The sequence below is a fragment of the Aquarana catesbeiana genome, linkage group LG04 (assembly GCF_042186555.1).
Source record: "Aquarana catesbeiana isolate 2022-GZ linkage group LG04, ASM4218655v1, whole genome shotgun sequence".
Classification (NCBI taxonomy): Eukaryota; Metazoa; Chordata; class Amphibia; order Anura; family Ranidae; genus Aquarana; species Aquarana catesbeiana.
This window is the reverse complement of record NC_133327.1, coordinates 540,428,083-540,450,746: the sequence shown is the minus strand read 5'-3', so window position 1 is coordinate 540,450,746 and position 22,664 is coordinate 540,428,083. Positions and strand designations below refer to the sequence as shown.

Here is a 22,664-nt window from a genome sequence, read left to right as displayed (position 1 = left end):
ATTCCAGCATATACGCAAATTACATACAGTGGGGAAAATAATTTTTTGATCTCCTGCAGATTTTGTAAGTTTGCCCACTTACAAAGAAATGAAGGGTCTATAATTGTTATCATAGATGTATTTTAAATGATAGAGACAGAATATCAACCAAAGACCCCCCCCCCCAAAAAAAAACCTTATACAAATGTTATAAATTGAGTTGCAGTTCAGTGAGGAAAATATGTATTTGATCCCCAAGCAAAACATGAAATAGTACTTGGTGGAGAAACCCTTGTTGGCAAGACATTTCTTGTAGTTGGTGACCAGGTTTGCACACATCTCAGTAGGGATTTTGGTCCACGCTTCTTTACAGATCTTCTCCAAATCCTTAAGGTTTCTTGGCTGTTGATGGGCAACTCAAAGTTTTAGCTCCCTCCATAAATTTTCTATAGGACTAAGGTCTGGAGACTGGCTAGGCCACTCCATGACCTTAATGTGCTTCCTGAGCCATTCCTTTGTTGCTTTGGCGGTATGTTTTGGGTCATTGTCATGCTGGAAGACCCATCCATGACCCATCTTCAGTGTTCTTGCTGAGGGAAGAAGGTTCTCATCTAGGATTTTACAATACATGGCCCCGTCCAGTGGCCCCTCAATGCGGCAAAGTCGGCCTGTACCTTCAGCAGAGAAACGGCCCCAAAGCATAATGTTGCTTGATTGTAGGGATGGTGTTCTTAGGGTCATAGTCAGCATTTGTCTTTCTCCAAACATGGCGAGTCCCCCTCCTCAAGAAGGCACATGTACAGGCCTGTCTAAAGTTTGCCAGTGAACATCTAAATGATTAAAAGAAGGCTTGGGAGAAAGTTGGCCTGTACCTTCAGCAGAGAAACGGCCCCAAAGCATAATGTTGCTTGATTGTAGGGATGGTGTTCTTAGGGTCATAGTCAGCATTTGTCTTTCTCCAAACATGGCGAGTCCCCCTCCTCAAGAAGGCACATGTACAGGCCTGTCTGAAGTTTGCCAGTGAACATCTAAAAGATTAAAAGAAGGATTGGGAGAAAGTGTTGTGGTCAGTTGAGATAAAAACTGAGCTTGACTTGCCTTGTTTGGGGGAAGAAAAATGCTGTCTATGACCCTAAGAAAACCATCCCTACAGTCAAGCACTGAGGTGAAAACATTATGCTTTGAGGCATTTTCTCTGCTAAAGGTACAGGCTGACTTTGCCACATTGAGGGGCCAATGGATTGGGCCATGTATTGTAAAATTTTGAATGAAAACCTTCTCTCAGCCAGAACATTGAAGATGGGTCGTGGATGGGTCTTCCAGCATGATAATGACCCAAAACATACCACCAAGGCAACAAAAGAGTGGCTCAAGAACAAGCACATTAAGGTAATGGAGTGGCCCAGCCAGTCTCCAGACCATTATACTATAGAAAATTTATGGAGGGCGCTGGATCTTCAAGTTGCCAAGCGACAGCCAAGAAACCATAAGGATTTAGAGAAGATATTAAAGAGTGGACCAACATCTCTCCTGAGATGTTTGCAAACCTGGTAACCAACTAAAAGAAACATCTTACCTCTGTGCTTGCCAACAAGGGTTTCTCCACCAAGTACTAAGTCATGTTTTGCTTGGGGATCAAATACTTATTTTACTCTCTGAACTGCAACTCAAATTATAACATTTGTATCATGTTTTTTCTGGATTTTTGGTTGATATTTTGTCTCTATCATTTAAAATACACCTATGATAAAAAATAGACCCTTCATTTCTTTGTAAGTGGGCAAACTTAAGAAATCTGCAGGGGATCAAATATTAATTTTCCCCACTGTAAGTGGTTATTCCATTTGTACATGTTCCAACATACTCAAAAAGCACAATCCAATCTTCTAAAGTAACCCTTTAGATAAATTATCCATGTAACTCTTTATTTAACCTCTTAGGGACAAGAATCCCACAGGTGTAATTCCAAAAACTTTTGCTTTTGTAATAAAAAAAAAAAAAAGCTAAATCTCCCCTTCCAGGACTTTTTTTAATCAAATATATCTCCTTCACTTTTAACTCCTTAGGTGACCCACCAAGGAGGTTATGGCGATAATTTCTCGAATGCTCCCTTAACACAGACCTTTAACTATCTTTTTGTTTTTCCTATGTATGATAGACCACATGGGCAGTCAATTTTATATATAACCCTAAGTGCCGGTTCACACTAGACGCGGCACGACTTGCAGGTCGCCTCACCGAGGCGACCTGCACACGACTGCCGGGGCGACTTGCAAGACGACTTCTGTATAGAAGTCTATGCAAGTCGCCCCCAAAGTAGTACAGGAACCTTTCTTCTAAGTCGGAGCGACTTGCGTCGCTCCGATTAGAACGGTTCCATTGTACAGAACGGGAGGCGACTTGTCAGGCGGCTAGGTCGCCTGACAAGTCGCCCCCGTGTGAACCGGCTCTAATTGTTACACAGTAAAAAAAATGAGCTGTCTCCATCTACAGAATGAAATTCATGCCCCTGTTCAACGAATTGCCAAATATCACATTCTCCACAATTATACATACTACTCTTTGGTCTAATTGCCTTCCTTCATCATTTGGTCTGACTCCTGAAATTCATTTCTAACCAAAATATCCCTTAGATTCCTGGCCCTTTTATCAGTCATATGGGAGTAAGATCTCACTATTTATCTATTTATCATTTGTGCTACCACATTTCAGGATTGGTAAGCTGCAATATTTTAAATTACTGGTTTTGGGTTTAATACCATTTTAGCTGTTGCAACTGAAGTTATACCAGCTTCTCTCTAAATTGTTGTCTGTATTGTGTCTTTGCTGACAGATTTGTTAGCTGTATTATGTCCAAAAGGCCCTCTTAGAATGCTGGTGGAAACTGCCCAGGAAAGAAATGAGCCTATATTTCCAGCATTAATATATTCCTGTAAGTATACAGTCAATTTCACCATTCTGCCATAGAAAGGATGTCACTTTGAAATTATTTAAATGTAGGAGGCAAGTTGTATGGCCCTGGCCAGTCAATGAGTGTTTCCTTTAAGATACACCTGTGTCCGTTAAACACTTCGATGTGTACACTTATGGGATATATTCCTTGCTAAGTTCTGATCTGTAAGTAAAAATACTGTGCATCTCTGGTCTCTGCCTAGCTTTCCTCTTTTTGTGGACTGCAAAAGGCAAATGTAATAACTTTCTTAATGGGCCTAATGTCAGGTCACCTACGGGACCAAGTAACTAGGAGCTCACCGCGGAGGTTGTGGACCCAATGACTGACTGCTGAGGGTCGATGGTTCTGAGAAGCAGCTACACAGGGTCGCAGCCACAGTCCTGGACAGGGAGCTACAGCATAAGATTCCCCAGGGCGTGGAGTCTAAGAGCCAGCAGGTTTTCAATAGGGCCTCTGATGGTGAGGATGGACTTGGCTGCAGTTGACTCCAGGATGCGACCCCCAGGGTCTCCAAAGGTCGAGGCAACAAGCAGGCAGGGATGGTCAGAAGAATGGGCTGAAGGTCGGGGCAACAAGCAGACAGGGATGGCCAGGAGAACAAGCCAAAGTCAGTACATGGGAATCAAACGTAGAGCACATGGCAAGAATAACTCAGGAAAGCCTTCACACAATTTTTGCTCAGGCAAGGCTGGCTTGCAGTGCACAGGGTTAAATAGTGTTTTCTGTTAGAGGCTGGGGTGGAGCCATGCTGAGAGAAGATTACTTAAACACACAGGTGTGAGAACACAGTCCCTAAAGGTGATACACAGACCAGAGAGGTAAGCAGACAGTCAGGGCATGAAACATTACTGCAGAATCATGACACCTAATGGAAGGTATATTGCACAAAAAATATATATTTCCAGCCGCAGCCAAGCCTACTTAGGTTTTTGATGAAACAAATGTATATAACATATATCTATATAACTAAAACTTAGTGTTGATTTAAAAATTGACCCGGTGGTTGAGAACCACTGTTCTCGGACAGGAGTCTCTAAACTTTCTAAAGAAAGAGCTAGTTTACTGTCCTTCAGACTTCTAGGGGGGCTGGACTGGGCCCAGTGGGAGAAAACAATGCATGATCTTTGGTATTAGGGAGAGAAATAGTTGGTATCATTGGGAGAAATAGTGCCCCATTTTTGTTGTCAGCGGAAGGAATTATTACCCATTGTTGGTGTCAGTGGAAGGAATAGTACACCATTTTTTGGTGTCAGTGGAAATAATTTTGCGCCATTGTTGTCAGTGGCAGGACTAATGCCTCAAGGGCCAGAAAAAGGCGCTTCTCAACACATCAAAGACAGGCATGCTCACAGAGCTGTGTCTCTACTCCTAAACCCATGCAATCCATTTCTTCCGATATAGGTGGCCTGGCCACCAGCACCATGACAATTAATGATGCCATGCAGTTAAGCTGCCCGCACCTTGAAATGCATGATGCTGTGCAGTCCGACCACCTGTATCCTAGCAACCAATGAAGCTGGATCACCAAGTGGTGGATCTGTCTGAGCCTATCAAACTACAAAGAGGGGGTGGAATAAGGGTACTGGGTGCATGAAGTTAGAGCACAGGCACAGCTCTGCTGTGAGTACGCCTCAATATAGCTGGAATGAAGCATACAAGTGCTCCTGACAGGCATGCTCACTAAACAGGGGGAGATGGCAACTGAGCTCAACAATAGTAATGCCCACAAATCGGCTTTTGGCAGAGAAGGAGCTAACCAGCAAGAATGCAAGAAATAAAGAAGGGATTTTCTTCACAATCCATAAGCATTTTAGTGGAGAGGCAGAGAAGCGTATTTATACATGAATGTATACACTGGTATTTAATTTTATTTATGCTCACTTAGCTGGTGTAATAAAGCTCAACTTTAGTGGGCATGTCCAAGTTGGCCATCTGAGAAGACGCACATGGACTGAGCTCCTGCGGCCTGCTTGACAAAAACGTCTTTTACCCTGCAGACTAAGCCATAAAACCTGCTGATCCTGACGGGGGTGAGACCTGGTCTGGGATGACCAGAGGCAAAGGTACCCCAGCCACCCGCAAATCTACCGCAGCAGGACGAGTGAAGACCCAGCCTGGCTCGGGCCCTGCTCCAGCTTCTAACTCTCTGGCACACATGGCTTCCCAAGCGGACGACACCGACCCTGCTCTCACGGAGCAATCGAACTTTGCAGCTCTTATGCAGGCGATAACGACCTGTCAAACCACCCTGACAGGGAAAATCGAATCCGTCCAGCTCGACATCAGCCTCATCCGACGGGTTATGGATTCGTTCCGCGCCAGGCTGACCGAAGCTGAGAGACGCATGGGAGACTCAGAGGATACGCTGCGAGATCACTCAGCCTCCCTCCGCACCCTGCAGACTAGGGTTAAACTGCTGGAAAGCAGGGCTGAAGATTCTGAAATCGGAGGAATCATCTTCGCATCGTAGGTTTGCCGGAGGGGGTGGAGCTATCAGAGCCCCAGACCTTCACAGAACGTCTCCTACACACTCTCCTGCCACGTGCACAGTTCTCACCATTCTTTGAGGGCACGCAGGATGCCTGCTGTCCCGGGAGCTCCTCCACGTACGTTCATCCTGCGCCTATTGATTTTTAGAGATCGTGACCAGGTCCTCCGCGAGGCTAGGAAGATGGATGTCCTAAACTACGAGGGAGCAAGCCTGATGATCTTTCCAGATTACTCGATCGACACCCAGAAACTCCGGCGATCCTTTGACCAGGTCAAGCTGAACCTCCGGAACAGACATATCAAATACAGTATGTTGTTCCCAGCCAGGCTCCGAGTCCAAGATGGCGAGACGGTGTGGTTTTTCACCTCACCGGAGGATGCATCACACTGGCTGGATACCCTGCCCAGAGGTTGAAGATGCCTGCAAGAAACCCCTAACTGGGGTTGTTATATTCTTTTTTTCTCTCTCCTCACGTTCTTTGCTGGATTCCCTGAAAATTTAGAGGTATTCCTCTACATATAAGGTAAACTGCCCCTTTTGAATAAAAGAGAATTGCCTGCTAAGCTGCTCCATGCATGTTGATGATCCAGTAGTTAGATTAGCAGACACTGCAGAGGAACCCAATCTCTTTGCCAGCTTGTTGAGAGGAACTTTGTCCCCCTCGTGTTCGTGTTCTTGTTACAAAACTTGTTCAGTTGAAGAATGTGCCCCCGATCGTGATCGGGAGAACCGTCAAAGCTGCAGGGCCCGCTTATCCTGATAATAGGGCCAGTTTGACTCTATGTGCTAGGACTACTGTTCTCATGGTGCTCCGTTTTTTGCGCGCCCCCATGATAGTTATCAAGGGTTCATGTTTGGGGAAGGGGAGACACCGAAGTTTGGGGGGTGCTGTCGGGAGGGGGGGGGGGGGATTTAAGGTGTACATTTCTTCTCTCTGGCTCAAACTTTTATTATTTTCCTTTTGTCTGTTTTCTTATGATCTGTCGGGTACAATGGCGTAATGATGCTGTCTTGCCACTAGGTGGTGGGGGAGCTCCTGAAACAGGCATTATCCCTACCAAAAGCTCTGTGTGTCTGTTTAGTGTTAACCCGTGATTCCTGGATATGTTTTGAATACACGTGATGGTTCCGCTTACCATTTTATCTTGGAATGTTCGTGGTTTGAACTCAAAGATTAAATGGTCGCTAGTCTTTACATATATAAAGAAATACTCCCCACACATATGTATACTCCAGGAGACACGTTTGATGGGGAGCAGGACGCTGGCCCTCCGGAAACCCTGGGTAGGTTCCTATTACCATTCCACGTACTCCACCTTCTCCAGGGGGGTCAGTGTCCTGGTCCACAAGTCCCTTCAGTTTGTCCTGGATCTCCACCTAGATCAGGAAGGTAGATATGTTGTCCTCCATGCCACATGTGACAGGCTGGAGATGCTCATTGTGGGCCTCTATGAGCCCCCACCGGCCACCATGGCATTATTGCACAAATTGACTCCAATACTGGCACTCTACCCAGGTGCTGCAGTTTTGCTGGCGGGAGACTTCAATATGACCCCTGACCCATCTCTAGATAGATTTAATGCAGGTGTGGCCCGCGATTCTCCCCTGTCACAATGGATGGATATATATGGGTTGAAAGATGTATGGCGGTGGAAATACCCGGCTCTCAAACAGTATACGTGCCACTCTGCCACATATGCCTCTTTTTCCAGGATAGATTTAATGCTAGCGGATGGCTCGCTGCTCTCCCGCACGCTGGGGGTGGAAATCTTGCCCCGGGGCATCTCGGACCACGCACCGATGTTGCTGAGGCTCAATATGGGCTCCCCCTCTGGCCCTGCCCTGTGGAGACTATCAGAGTATTGGGTGACTGACGAACGCGTGGCCCCTGGGGTGGCGGTGGAGCTGGGAGCCTTCTGGGAAATTAACAAAGATACTGCTGAACCGCCTATGCTGTGGGACGCATATAAGGCGTATACCAGTGTACAATACCAGGGACTTATTGCAAAGGCTAGAAAGGACTCCAGGCTGGCACTGGAGGCTGCGGAATTGAGGGCCTCAAAGTTGGAGAGTGCCTACGTGCAGGGCAGAGATATGGCAACTTATGCTACCTTGCAGTCTACTTACAGAGAGATCTCGTTGCTGAGGACTGAAACTTGCAGGAGCCTGAGCCAAACACAGCGCATATTTGAGCAGGGAGAGAGAACAGGTAGACTATTGGCATGGTTGGCCAGGGAGAGAGCCTCAATATCCCATATAGCCAACATCAGGGGGGAGGAGGATGACCTGCTTTCTGACCCTCAACAAATTAACGCTAGATTTACAGGCTACTATAAGACCCTCTACACCTCCAGAGCTGCATTTACCCCTGAAACACTAGGATTATTTTTGGACCGCTTGGCTTTCCCGGTGCGCTCTAATTCGGATCGTGCCTCCCTTGATAGCCACCTGAACCTCTTTAAGAGTTATAGGGCTGTGGCCTCTCTTCAGACGGCTAAGACCCCGGGCCCAGATGGGATACTGGCTGAATTTTATAAAACTCATGCTGAGCTGGTCATCCCGAGATTTCATGCCCTATTGCTGTCCATGCTGGAGAAGGGGGATCCTCCACCCACGATGTCCGAGGCGGTGATCGTCATGATACCCAAACCCAATAAAGACCCTGACCTCTGCTCGTCCTACCGCCCAATCTCACTACTCAATGTCGACGCCAAAATTGTTACAAAAATCCCTGCAAATAGGCTCAACTCAGTCATTTTGACTCTAGTTCAGGGTGATCAAATGGGCTTTATGCCAGGTAAGGGCACCGATATTATTAATATACGTCGTTTATACACACATCTCCCTGGCGTCTAAGGAGGGTTCACAAGGAGTCGTTGCTTCATTAGACGCAGAAAAAGCGTTCGACTCAATCGAATGGGAATTCCTCTGGCAGGTCCTAGAACGATTCAATATTGGGCCCAAATTTATCTCCTGGATAAAATTACCCTATAGGGGGCCCACGGCCAGGGTGCGCACAAATGGTCTCCTCTCTGATGGTTTTACCCTTGGAAGAGGTATGAGGCAGGGGTGCCCCTTCTCCCCAGGACTGTTCGCTCTGGCCGTGGAACCCCTGGCCAACCTCCTGCAGGCCTCTTCCGCGGTAGGTGGACTGCGGATCGGCCCACTAACTGACAAAATATCCCTTTACGCCAACGACACTCTCCTGTACTTACCTGACACGTCCTCGTCCCTCACGGAGGCCCTTAGACTTATTGACGAATTTGGCTTTTTCTCTGGAATACAAATCAATTGGGATAAATCTATACTTTCCCCTGTCTCCCAATCGACCCCCACCTTATCAACCCAGATACCCCTGAAGTGTACCACTAAATTTCGCTACCTGGGTATAGAGGTCCAGAGAGATCCCAAGCTATACCTGGTGGATAATGTCTACCCGGTGCTCCAAAGCCTTATTACTAAATGCCAAACCTGGAAATCCCTGCCCCTGACCCCGGTAGGTAGGGTCAACCTTCTTAAAATGACGTTTCTCCCCAAGTTCTTAAATGTTTTCCGAAACACGCCATTCCCTGTTCCTAACTCCTTTTTTAGTAAAGTGGACCAGACGATAAATGCCTTTATATGGGCGGGTGCTGCCCCTAGAATTGCACAAACTACCCTCCAATTACCCTTCTCTCTTGGGGGACTTGCACTACCATGTCTGAAACAATACTATTGGGCGGCGGTATTGGTGACAGTGAAGTGGGGGTTTACCCAATCCCGCTCCAACCCCTCTGTGAATTTAGAAGCGGAAATATTTTTCGAGGACCTAAAGCACATCCAGATGTTACTACCCCCATGTGAACTACGGTTCAAGTGTGGTCGCAGGTTACGGCTAAGTTAAAGCGGCAGTCCACCTATCTATCGTTTTTGTGAATGAACTCAAAAAAAAAAAAAAAAAACTTTTCTTCTCAGCATTACATACTGACATATTGTGTGTAATATGTCCGCCTGTGTCAGATTTCGTCGGAAAGAATAACTTATATTATTCACTGCAGGCGGTTTCCATCTTCATTGTGGGCATTTGAAGCCCACAAGCATTTATTTCCTGGATGTGGTGAATGCTGTGCTCCCATCATTCACCACTCGTTCCCGCACATGCTCAGTGGCATCCTGGGAAGCCTGAGACTAGCTCCCAGGAGTCTGGGAGAGGCTAGAAACACGCCTACTCCCACGGGAGGATAACCAGGAAGTGCAAAGAAGAATAGAAAAATAAAAGGTAATTATGGCGATTTAAATTTTTTTAAACGGCATGTCAGCATCTAGGCAAGGAAGAGAATACATACAGATATTGTTCAAAATTTGGGTGGAACCCCGCTTTAAGCACACCCGCCACCATTTCACCGTATACGCCACTGTGGGGGAATACAAGATTGAAAGACCTAAACTCAGTCCCTAACCCTGCCCTGTGGGAGAGATATGGTATTTAAATTATCCAACACATAATGCCAAGCGGCACACTCCTCACCTTTGACTCCCTGAGGGACGAGTTCCAGCTTCCATCCCAGATGTTCTTCCGCTATCTCCAGCTGAGACATGCGGTACAGGCACAGTTCCCCGATGGAGTTTCCCTTGAATCGCATGGGGTTGAGAAGTTCCTAATATCCAAAAGTGCAGACCGCATCCTTTCCTCTCTGTACTTACAGATCTCCTCTGGGGGGTCTAGTGGTGGAACTAAACTTTTCCAAAGATGGAAGGCAGACTTCCCAGCCATGATGGACGATGACTGGGAGGAAGGGATTCAACAGTATATACCCCTAATGATATCAGCTAAGGATAGGTTTATCCAGCTTAAATTCATACATAGGGCATATTATACCCACCAAAGGCTCTTGAGAATTCATCCCACACAATCAGACAGGTGCCCCTAGTGCACCACGGCACTGGGATCGTTTATCCATGTGGTATAGGAATGCCCGGTTATACAACATTTCTGGGAGGGAGTGGTACAGGAAATTAACTCAATTGAAGGTCTCTCGCTGGGGCTGGATCCGCTGGCCCTACTCCTGGGCGTTTGTGACAGAGTGGCACCGGGTACACACAGACAATTGTTTGTGTTTTATACTACTTTCTATGCCAGGAAAGTTATCCTAAACTGGAAGAAACCAGACCCCCTCCAGGGTCTCCCAATGGAAGGCTCTCATTGACTCCGACCTTCCCATATATAAACTACATGAGTCGAAAATGCCCCAAAAAATTTGACAAGATCTGGGGTAGATGGGCAAAGGCCTAGATCACTGTTCAAGAGAAAGTACTCACTGGCGTTGATATTTCCCCCCCCTTCCTTCCTCACCCCCCTGCCCTCTCCTCTCCTCTCTTCCCTCCTGCTTCTTCCCCTCCCCATACCCATACCTTCATGCTCTTAAACCCGACTTGGTTGATGGTTCCATCTGTGGGTATTCGGGTCTCCTCCCCCCCCCCCCTCCTTCCCTCCCCCACAACCCTACCTATCCCCTGAGTGCCAGATACTGACAATGCTTGATTAATAATCAGCTTTTCTATAAAGTACCTGTTAAGAAGACACGTGTTTCTCTATGTAGCTATGCTGTATACCGACTTGAATCTAAATCTATGTAACGGATATAATTGAGAGTTTGATTGTACACAGTTTATTGTTTGAGTTTTAAAAATGTACGATGCACTGTTGTATTGTACCTCTAACTTCTTATGGAGACAAATAAAAACTTGTCTGTTAAAAAAAAAAAAAAAAAAAAAAAAAAAGCTCAACTTTAGGCACATTGATACTTTTTTACCTTATAAAGGCTTCCTATTTCTCCTGAGTTCAACAAGTGAACTATGTTATTCTAACTTTGTATTTGTTTTAAAAGCCGCCATGGTATGGACAGTGGGAATGGCAGATTCTGATGACTCGGATCAGCATGCAGGTAAATGTAAAAGAATTATCTTCATTAAATGTTTGAGTCCTGTTTAGTCATTGACATTCATGTGTTCTCACTAGGAACTGAAAGGCTACGTTTACCTTTAGGAGAATGTTACACCCGTATTTAGAGTGTAATATTCTCCTATTCATCCACCGCCAGAGCACCCATCCCTGTGACAGCAGGCGAGGGATCCTCTCCCCGCACCTGCTCTCACATTTGAAAACAGCTAGGCGGCACAGCCACGTCATTCATTCATTGAAATCTGTTAATGAATGTGCGATAAGTCTTGTCTGCTACCGTGATAGACGGACTTGTAGTTTCAATGGATTGCGAGTGTGCTGATCAACACACTTGTAGTCCGTTCACACTGCCTACAGCCTGACATTGCACCTGCGATCCACATATCGCGGATGCAACAATGCTCTGCAGGCTCCTGTGAAAAAAAAAATAATGCACATTTTTTTTTCCTGCAAAAATGTATGCATTTTTTTTTTTTTGTTTTTTTTGTTTTTTTTTTTTAAAGGTGAACCTTGCCTTTAAATTACCAGGGACTCCCAGGGGCTGTTACAGGACCAGTAGACCAGGGCTGGAGAGGGCAGGGACAATGAGCCCTGTATTTACAGGAATCAGATAGTGATTTCTCAGTGGCTGTTGCAGTGAATTTTAAAAATAAATTAATTTGTTCATTTGTTGTCGAATCATTTGTTCAAGTGTCTAAGAGAAAATTACCAATGCAGTTTGATCATAGCATTTTATTTTAATTATTATTATTAAAGTTGAACTTCAAACTACATTAATTTGAAAGTACAGCTCCCTCCACTTTTCGAATTCAGAGAATTTTCAGCAGGACCTAAAGTTTTATAAACTTTAAGGAAACCCCTGTAATGCCATCACAGATCTTTGAAAACACCTCTTCAAAGTGCTAACTAGAGAAGGGGGTTGCAGGACACCCCATATGTGTATGTGTGAGTATATGTGAATATATAGATATACGAGCATTGCTGATGCTTGATTCGTGCAGTGTATGCTAGTTCTGTTACTCTGCTGATAGGTGATCAGATTGGGGCAGAGCAAAAGAAACCTCCACTATCAGCAGTGAGCAGAAACTTAAGTGGAACAGTGCAGAGAGCTTTCATTCTTTGAAAAGCAACATGAGCCCATAATACATAATAAAATTAACAACTTATACAACTGGTTGATGGGGCAGAGCGTATAAAGCTTTTGCTGTTGGCACTGTTTCTGCCCTGCTTCTGACAGTGGAGGTTTTATCTGCTATGCATGCTTTATCCATTATCCGCTGATTAGGGTACAATACATACAGCAAGAACAGGCTCCAGATTAAAGTAAGGGATCTATGCAGCCACACATAGAATTATATGCCTGGCATTCTGCTGTAACTTAGTTTTATGGAGACACTGTATATTTATTTGAATCAAAAATAATCACCATCATTTTGGAAATAGTACAATTAAGTAAAATGAAAGTTCAACATAAGCTGTACCTAATTTTCTTCCTGTCATCTTAATAGAGGAAAGACCACTAAATGTGAACCATATGATACAAGCAGAAGAAGAAACTAGTGAGACCCAAATTCAAACATCTACCCATCGATCTGCATCTTCTGATGACGATGAGGAGAGTAAGTGGCATGAATGTGCCAGCGAGGAAGTCTTCACCTGTAGTATTTTCTTTATTATTTACATGTTTAAAAGAAATTGCAAATTGAAGTCCTAAAAAAGAATGATTATAGGAGAGGACCTTTTAGAACCAATTTAATCTCCCTGGGGGGAGGCACAGGCAGCCCTCACAAGCAAGCCAGGATTTTACTCTAGCCAAATTGTTAATAAAAGTCTTGGTTTTAGCTTGCATTTTCAAATATGGTAAAACCCTGGATTACGAGCATGATTCGTTCCGGAAGCATGCTTGTAATCCAAAGCACTTGTATATCAAAGCAAATTTCCCCATAAGAAATAATGGAAGCTCAAATGATTCGTTCCACAACCATTTATTCATAGGTCCTTCGGTTTATAGTACATATAAAAAGATTATAGCAATGCGAAAGGTTGTGTAACCATAAAATGTTCATCCACAAATTGAAGCCTGCACAAGGGGATTAGAAGCAAAATCCAGCAGGAGCTACAGAGTATAAAAGAGAAGAGAGGCGCCTCTAAGTGTAGCAATATGGTTACATTTAATGAAGGTGCAACATTTAGCAACTCACATCGTTGATGATTAAAAAAGGCACATCTAAGTATGCAGGCATCCAGGGTAAAGCTATCCACACAGACCATCCTTCTCATCGCTGTCAGTTTGCAATCGTGACCAGGAAGATTACCCTGTAGTAGAGCGATCTGAAAGCGAGGCTTGAACCACTTGTGGAGCGTGACATGGGAGGGACAACATCAATGGCGGTGAGGAGGATGGTCTGTGTGGACAGCTTTACCCCAGAAGCCTGCATACCTAGATGTGCCTATTTTAATCATTAACCATGTGAGTTTCTAAATGTTGTACTTTCATTAAATGTAACTGTATTGCTACACTTAGAGGTCCCTCTCTTCTCTTTTATACTCAGTTGTGACTTAACGCTACTTGTATATCAAGACTTTGCTTGTATATCAAGTCAAAATTTATTTAAATATTTTGCTTGTCTTGCAAAACGCTCTCAAACCAAGTTACTCTCAAACCAAGGTTTTACTGTATTACAGAAAATGCTCAAAAGTATTCTAAATGTTTCAATACTTCCTATATAGCATGTGAAATTAACCTTTAAAGTGGCTCTAAAGACTAAACATTTTTACCTTTAATGCATTCCCTGGATGCAGCACCTGTCCCCCACTGGCTCTAAGACTGAGATTTGAGTGATCAAAGATCACTGCTCAGTTTTCAGTGCTCCGTGAGCAGAGAGCTGGTGACTGTCAGTGACTGTTTCACTGGAGTGATGGGCTGTGGGGGGCAGGAGCGGCTGGCTCAGGCTGTCAGCAGCTCGCTGAGAGGTTGAGCCAGATGCCCATCAGGCATCTGGGTGGCGTTCTGACATTAAAGTTGGGATCATTCTAGAGTCTTTAGCCTGCTGTTGGCTGAAAACATGTCACAGGAGTGCAGAACAAACTGTACTCCTGTAATCCACAGGAGAAGTACAGCCAAACAAGCTTTGGCTATACTTCTCCTTTAAAGTAAAAAATGTATCATCCTTTCATCCCTCCTTATACTTGAGTCATTAACCCCACGCCGTGCCCATCTGTAGAGGCTCTCTTCGCTCTCAAGGGCTTTGCTGAGGCAGTGAGAACAATTGGCTCCTGCTGCTGTCAGTGAAATCCTGTGGTGGGGGGGTGGGGCCAGGCTGCACTGTCTGTGTCTATGGGCCTGCAGGTGGTATCTCATAGGAGGCGGCTTCCTATGTGGTACCACAGAGAAGAGGATTTAAAAAAAAAAAAATTTGACTTTACAATCACTTTAACTGCTTGCTGCCCGCCCTGCCGTCAAATGACGGCGGGGTGGTGTAGCTCTTGTTCTGGGGCGACGTCATATGATGGCGTCCAAGAACAGCCGCTCTTGCACACTCGTGGGGGCACGCAGCGTGGCGATCGCGAGCCATGCATGTTGCTAGGACATGGAGCGACCCCCGATCTCTGTAAAGAGCCGCGTCTGTGGCTCTTTAACCACGTGATTGGCTGTGTCCAGTAATCGGCGCTCCTCGCCTCACACTGACCAAGTGTGAGGAGAGCTAATCAGTGGCATCTCCTCACAGGGGGACATCTAGGGATGTAATCAGGGCACTGATCATCAGTGCCCTGATTACAATAAATAAATACAGTGTCACAAAACCGTGCCCACCAATGCCAGCATACAGTACCCACCAGTGGCAGCAATCAGTGCCCACTACTGCCCACAAGTGCTAATAATCAGTGCCCATTAGTGAAGCCAGTCAGTGCTGGCAATCAATGCTGCCCATCACTGCTGCTGATCAATGCCCATCAGTGCCACCCATCAATGCCCATCTGTACCGCCTATCCGTGCCGCCTATCAGTGCCCATCAGTGCCACCTATCAGTGCCCATAAGTGTGGCATATTAGTGCCTCCTCATCAGTGTCACCTCATCTGTGCTCATAAGTGCCACCTCATCAATGACCACCAGTTCAGCCTATGAGTGCCACCTCATCAGCACACATCAGTGAAGGTGAAAAATTACTTAGTTACAAAATTTACTGACAGAAAAAAGTAAAAAACATTTCTTTTTCAAAATTTTTGGTCTTTTTTTTTTTTTGTAAAAAATAAACCCAGCAGTGATTAAATACCACCAAAAGAAAGCTCTATTTGTGTGAAGAAAATGATAAAAAAATTTGTTTGGGTACAATGTTGCATGACCGTGCAATTGTCATTCAAAGTGCGACAGCGCTGAAAGCTGAAAAATGGCTTGGACAGGAAGGGGGTGTAGGTGCTTGGTAGGCAAGTTGTTAACCTGTCTGTCATGGCGACCATTGTCAGAAGGACAGATAAAATTCTACAGGAGAACAATAGGTCAGGGTAAAAGTTCCAATGGGGATGCTTGTTCCAGAGACAACTGTATTTCCCCTTACTTTGGTGAGATTTCTCATTCTGGAACAGAAAATGAAAGGTCTGCCCAATGAAACATATAGATCCAAAAATGGTAACAAATGATCCAACCATTTCTTGCCTTATCCAAAACTAGAAAAAAGGTTTGGGCTTTAAATATACATGTTACCTTGCAACATGTTTAAGATGTCATATGACGTCCTGGGCTTTAAGTGGTGATATCTGATTAACATCATTCAGATATCTTTTTTATCGGCCGGCAATTCCAACATATGTAAAAGCAATCATAGCCGCTCTGGTGCTTCTCCTGGCTCGCCCGTGAGATCGGGAGCCGGAGAATGAATTCAGGGGCGGTTTAGGTCCCCGGCCAGCTCTATGACCCTTGCAGGCTGAAAGCGACATCATGATGTCACTTCCAAAGCCGAGAGATGTAAACACTGCCTTTTTTAGCTGGAAAGCCCGAGATCAACTTTTAGGCCCCTAGATCTCTCTGTAAAGAGGACCTGTCATGCCCTGCTCTATTACAAGGATGTTTCCATTTCTTGTAATAGGAATAAAAGTGATCAAAAATAAAAAAATTAAGAGAAAATGTAAAAATAAAAATGAAATAAACACACAATAACATTTTTTTTTTTTTTTTAAAGCGCCTTCATACCCCTGTGCTTGCACGCAGAAGCGCACGCATATGTAGGTCACGCCCGCATATGTTAATGGAATTCAAACCACATGTAAGGTATCGCCGCGAATGTTAGAGCGAGTGCAATAATTCTAGCACTAGACCTCCTCTGTAACTCTAAACTGGTAACCTGTCAAAATATTTAACGTGTCGCCTATGGAGATTTTTAAGTACCAAAGTTTGACGCCATTCCACGAGTGTACACAGTTTTAAAGCGTGACATGTTAGGTATCTATTTACGTGGTGTAACATCATCTTTCATGTTATACAAAAAAAATTTGGTGTAAATATTGTGTTTTGTTTTTTTTTTTTTTTTAATTCATGAAAGTTATTTTTTTTTTAATTTTTTATTGTGTTTGAAAAATTGCTGCGCAAATACCGTGTGACAAAAAAAAATTGCAGCAGCCACCATTTTATTTGCTAGGGTCTCTGCTAAAAAATATATGCACTGTTTGGGGGTTTTGAATAATTTTCTAGCAAAAAAATTATGATTTTTACATGTAGGAGAGGTATGCCAAAATTGGCTTGGGCTGGAAGTGGTTAAACAGTTCTACAATCGCCCACTTTAGGATGTGTTGATAGAGGCACTGTGGAAAAAGCACAATTCTAAGGTCTCATGCACTCTGTGCTATTCCGAAGGCTCTTCTGACAGGAAAAAAGCAACGTTAAAAATGCTCCTAAAGCCACAGTTTTCAAACGCGTTTAAGCACAATTAGATGCATTCAGGCACATCAAGCGTTTGAGCGTTCATTCATTTCATTGGCAAGAATAGTAATTTATTACTAATGAATGAATGCTCAAGCACTAAACGTGGCTAGCGTTTAGGTGCGTTTAGATGCCTTTACTTGCTTCATCAGCCTAAATGCTGTTCTCCTGATTTCTGTCCCTAAATGCCTGGAAACACCTATGTGTGCATGGACACATAAGCTAATGTAGAGGGGCATTTAATGGGCAGAAAAAAAATTAAATGCCTGAAAAACAGGCGTTTGACAGCTGCAGTATGCATGAGGCCTCAGTCTATTATTACAAAGCAATGTGTTTGGTTACACATAACACTTTTACTTAATTTACTGTTTGCAACAGCTAGATTGTCATTAAACTGGCCACACATGATACAATTTGTGATTGTATCAACTTAGGCCGGGTTCACACCTATGCGACTTGGATGCGGGTTTCCCCGCATTCAAATGGCATGGTAGGATATTGTGAACTACATATCTCTGCTGCGGCTCTGGTGCAAATTTGCACAGGGGTCCTGTGTGTCTTTTGGTCTGTTTCAGGTCCGAATTCAGACCAAAAATTCAGGCTGAAATCGGACCTGAACTGGTGAGTGGGGACGCACCGGACCCCTGCTGTGAGCTGCATGCGGCAATAGTGTGAACCCAGCCTTAGATGTACCCCCAACTATGTAGTGTGGTGGGGTCTAGGTAATTGGATATAAATGTAATAAATTGTATAGGCAAGCCTTCACACAGCAAATTTATTGGTAGATCAAAAGGAGACTGTATAGAAATGATACTTTTAGATTGCAGTATATGTGACCAGCTTTAGACCTTTTACTCATAAATGAGAAGTGTTGTGTATGCCACAGGTACAGATAAACAGTTTCTATAATCAAAGGTCATGGTGTGGTGGTCAGCACCTTTGCAATGAACATTCGTTTTTTCCATGATTTTCTAATCCGTGTTTCTGCAGGGGGAGTAAAGCTTGGGCTTGGCGACTTTATATTCTACAGCGTGCTTGTAGGGAAAGCTGCAGCAACTGCTAGTGGAGATTGGAATACTACACTTGCCTGTTTTGTTGCTATACTAATAGTAAGTGCCAGAATTCAAATAACTGAATAATATATTGGACAAAAGAAAACTGATAAGTACCTAATTTCTCAACACTTATTTCGTATAGTCATACAGCCATAGTTTCAGTGTGCAGAAAAATATTAGCCTGGGTCATTCCACCCAGGAATATTTTTCAGGAAGGCATTTTGACATTTTTATAAGATGATTTTCTGCTGGGCTTATTTCCTGCCTTGCTTAGATTGCTTATAGATTCATTCATAGAAAAACAGTCCTTTCCTCTAGGTCAATCTCTTTCATCCAGGGTTCTTCGGTGGGTGCCCTGGCAAAATGCTTAAAATTTCACAAAATGGTCCAACAGCCAGCAAGTCGATCAGTCTGTTTTTTTTGTTACACAAAGCAACATTATTGTGCAGATTTGCAACCAGCTGCCAGTGTCCTAGCATCATCATCAGATGATAAGGAGCACGTCAGGTGCTCCTTGCATGCCCCTCCCCTGCCCCTCTCCATCAGCACCTGATCATGTTATCTGAGTGAGAGTGAGAAATTGAAGGAGAGGAGAAACGCTGGAATACTAGTCAGTACCAAAAAGAAAATGCGTGTTTGCTTTGTAAGAAACAATTACCTCTAAGGCTAGGTTCAAATATGTGCGGGTCGGGAACAAGTTCTGTGGGGCTCCCGACCCGCACAGAAACGCGCTACTCTATAGCAGGCATGTGGAGTGCCATTAATTCCTAATAGCACCCCCATGCATCACACCTGTGTGCAAAACCGCATGGTGCCACAGCACCATGTGGTTCTGTGTGGTTTTGTTTTTAAAAAAGAGTCAAATGAATGGGCGGCAACAACTCTGTTGCAGTTGAGGAGCATCAGACACAAATATACACAGGGAAAATTTCAGGGTAACACAGAATCATAGGCTCAGATGGGACACAGGCTGAAACAATAGTGATAGGCAACAGCATAGTCAACAAGACACATAATGACATTTCTCTAAATGCTGTTCTGTGAACAGGCATTTTTATCAAGCGTCCTTGGACGTTATATTTTTTCATTAGCATCTTATATTGCCATTCTTGTATGTGTACGTAACTGTGGTTTCAAAAGACATTTATGTATATGGTGCAGGGTGGATTTGATTTAAATCAAGTCGATTTAAATCACTAGTAAAAAGGCTTGATTTAAATCATAATTTTTAAAGAGCAACTTTCATCTCTGTCCCGCAGCAGATTCTCCTCTGACCCGCTGTTGACTCACCGACAGTCCTATTTACTCCCATTCACTTTAATGTTACTGCTGGTGTTGTGGCAGTGACACAACAAGGTGAGGGATGCGGCGGCAGCAGGTGAGTGGATGCCCGCTAACAGGCATGGCCATGATGGATCTGAAATGACAGGTGTTCTTTAAATGTAAGGACTCATTCTTGCTGGTAGTTAGAATCTTTTATTAACAAAATGAAGGTTTCTTATTTAGAATAATAAGCTGTCAGGTTAGTAAAACAGCAATATCAGAACCGATTCAATCATACAGTTTGTAGTGTACATAGATTTGCAAAACAATGGGATTAAGGAATATTCCTGAACTGTGGTTTATCTCATGGTTACTGTGAAATTGTATGAATGCATCAATGCAGTGCATGTTATCTCAGCTTGCAGAGCTTAGATTCATTAAATGAGTTTACCAAAAATGTAAATATTGCAGAATATACAGCCTCATGCTACATAACGAAGCTCCATTTCATGCTGAATAAACTAAATTATTAATGTACCTTAAATAGAAAACTTTAGATATCAGATATTTTTTTTTTTAAATCATTGATTTTATATCAACCCTGATATGGTGTATATTTATAGTGTTTCTTTTCGTTTCACAGGGACTATGTCTGACCCTTTTACTACTGGCAGTTTTCAAGAAAGCACTACCTGCACTTCCAATTTCTATCACATTTGGTTTGGTATTTTATTTCTCTACAGATAACATTGTACGGCCTTTTATGGACACCTTGGCCTCCCATCAGTTGTATATATAACAGAGTGATTTTTCTGAATAGACATTTTTAGGAATCTGTAATCAGTATGTGTACATATGTGCTTTTACCTTTAGTGCCATATATATATTAAATTAGCAGGGATAGTGGGCACAACACATGGTTTTCATAGGAACAAAACCAACGTTTTAATTTAGTGTATCTTTCTGGAAGGTCAAAGATGATCTGTGTTCAAAAAACATGAAACCATTCAAGCGTTAGGGCTCATTTACACTTGTGGGTGGTAAAAACAGGCGGTTGAGCCCTGTTTTTCCGCCTCTCCTTAAGCTGCAAAGGCAGCCAGGTGGGGTTGTACACATGTTGCGGCAACAATTATCCTCCTGTTGCATTTGGTTGTGCCCCTGCTGAACGCAAATCATTGTTGTGAATGGAGCCGTGCCACAACTGCTCTGCAACCGCATGCAGTGCATGTGGTTGCGGCGCAGTGGTCCGGAAATTACAGGGTTTAAACAAGCTGTGAGAAGGTGACGTTGCCTCCTCACCCCCTTTCAAACGCCTCCAAAAATCGGTCCACCGCAAATTGCTTCTTCGAGAGGCAGCAAAAGCTCGCCAGGTGTAAACATAGCCTTACATTTTATTTAAACAAGCTGTGAGAAGGTGACATTGCCTCCTCACCCCCTTTCAAACGCCTCCAAAAATTGGTCCACTGCAAATTGCTTCTTCGAGAGGCAGCAAAAGCTCGCCAGGTGTAAACATAGCCTTACATTTATATCTACAACTCGACAGTTTGTCCTAATGGTTAGTATCCCAAGTGATCTAATGTGTGTACATGTAGAAGCATAAAGGATAAAAGCTTCCCTGTAAGGTGTTCCCGTATAAAGTGCACCCCTTTACTTTCTGTGGATACTTCAGTGTGCTAAGAAGATGCTCAGTAAGCCCCACAGAGAGATGGAAACATCCAGACTTCACATTTCAATTTATTGTAGTGAGATCAGTGATGATTTTGGAAAAACAGACAGATGACAGATGCTGGTGCAAGGCCTATTTATTGAACACTGCATTATAATTGGTTTTGATGCATTTGCAGCATGATCTACAACTGGGTCTCATGACTGAGTTTATGCTGCTTAAAGCATGATGAAGCCGTAAGTTCCTGTTGCTCCATGCTCATTGGTAAATCACAAGTCACAAAACCTATTGAAGAGAGAAAACTCGTACAGCAGGATGTCAGGCTGTCCGGTACTTCATTGCTCTCTTTGCACTGGCTTCAAAAAGCCTGAATATACTTCTTCTGGCAGCATGAAGGACCCCATATTTGTCTCAGAACTGATATGAAATGTTTGAGAATGACACAAGGAAAAATGAAGGCATGACTGCAAAAAATATTTAATGGTTTGTTTATATTTTCTTGCACATTTCTAGCTGTAATATATTGTAGAGATATTTTGTCCATGTTTATAAATTCTCCGAAAATAAAGTAAGCACATTATTTATTTATATATTCATTGCCTATATTTTGAATTGGGCCAATTCATAATAGTGTATGCGACATTAAATCAAGGCACTAAAGAAAGGAGGTCTTAAGGTGGTATTAAAGAAGAACTCCAGCTTTTCCTCCCCAACACAACAGATGCATTATGCAAGTAAATGAAACCCTGCTGTCAGTTTGTAACATACCGTATACAGTACACCTCTCACATTTTTGTAAATATTTTATTATATCTTTTCATGTGACAACACTGAAGACGTGACACTTTGCTACAATGTAAAGTATTGAGTGCACAGCTTGTATAACAGTGTAAATTTGCTGTCCCCTCAAAATAACTCAACACACAGCCATTAATGTCTAAACCGCTGGCAACAAAAGTGAGTACACCTCTTAAGTGAAAATATCCAAATTGGGCCCAAACTGTCAATATTTTTTGTGGCCACCATTATTTTCCATCACTGCCTTAACCCTCTTGGGTATGGAGTTCACCAGAGCTTCACAGGTTGCCACTGGAGTCCTCTTCCACTCCTCCATGGTGACATCATGGAGCTGGTGGATGTTAGGGACCTTGCGCTCCTTCACCTTCCGTTTGAGGATGCCCCACAGATGCTCAATAGGGTTTAGGTCTGGAGACATGCTTGGCCAGCCCATCACCTTTACCCTCAGTTTCTTTAGTGGTTGTCTTGGAGGTGTGTTTAGAGTCAATATCATGTTGGAATACTGCCCTGCAGCCCAGTCTCTGAAGGGAGGGGATCATGCTCTGCTTCAGTATGTCACAGTACATGTTGGCATTCATCATTCCCTCAATGAATTGTAGCTCC

At 43.7% G+C, this 22,664-nt stretch overlaps 1 protein-coding gene across 2 annotated transcripts in view; it reads left to right on the top strand.

The window, feature by feature from the left end:
• LOC141140551 (presenilin-2-like) overlaps nt 1–21,853 on the top strand; it is a 63,918-nt gene extending 42,065 nt beyond the window's left edge. For both annotated transcript variants that reach the window (XM_073627871.1, XM_073627872.1), the window contains exons 7-11: nt 2,813–2,911; nt 11,291–11,347; nt 12,873–12,983; nt 18,270–18,388; nt 20,241–21,853. In XM_073627871.1, the coding sequence (XP_073483972.1) occupies nt 2,813–2,911; nt 11,291–11,347; nt 12,873–12,983; nt 18,270–18,388; nt 20,241–20,396 (542 nt within the window). In that variant the 3' untranslated portion in view covers nt 20,397–21,853. The remainder of the gene's footprint in view (nt 1–2,812; nt 2,912–11,290; nt 11,348–12,872; nt 12,984–18,269; nt 18,389–20,240) is intronic.
• The last annotated feature ends 811 nt before the right edge of the window (nt 21,854–22,664 follow it).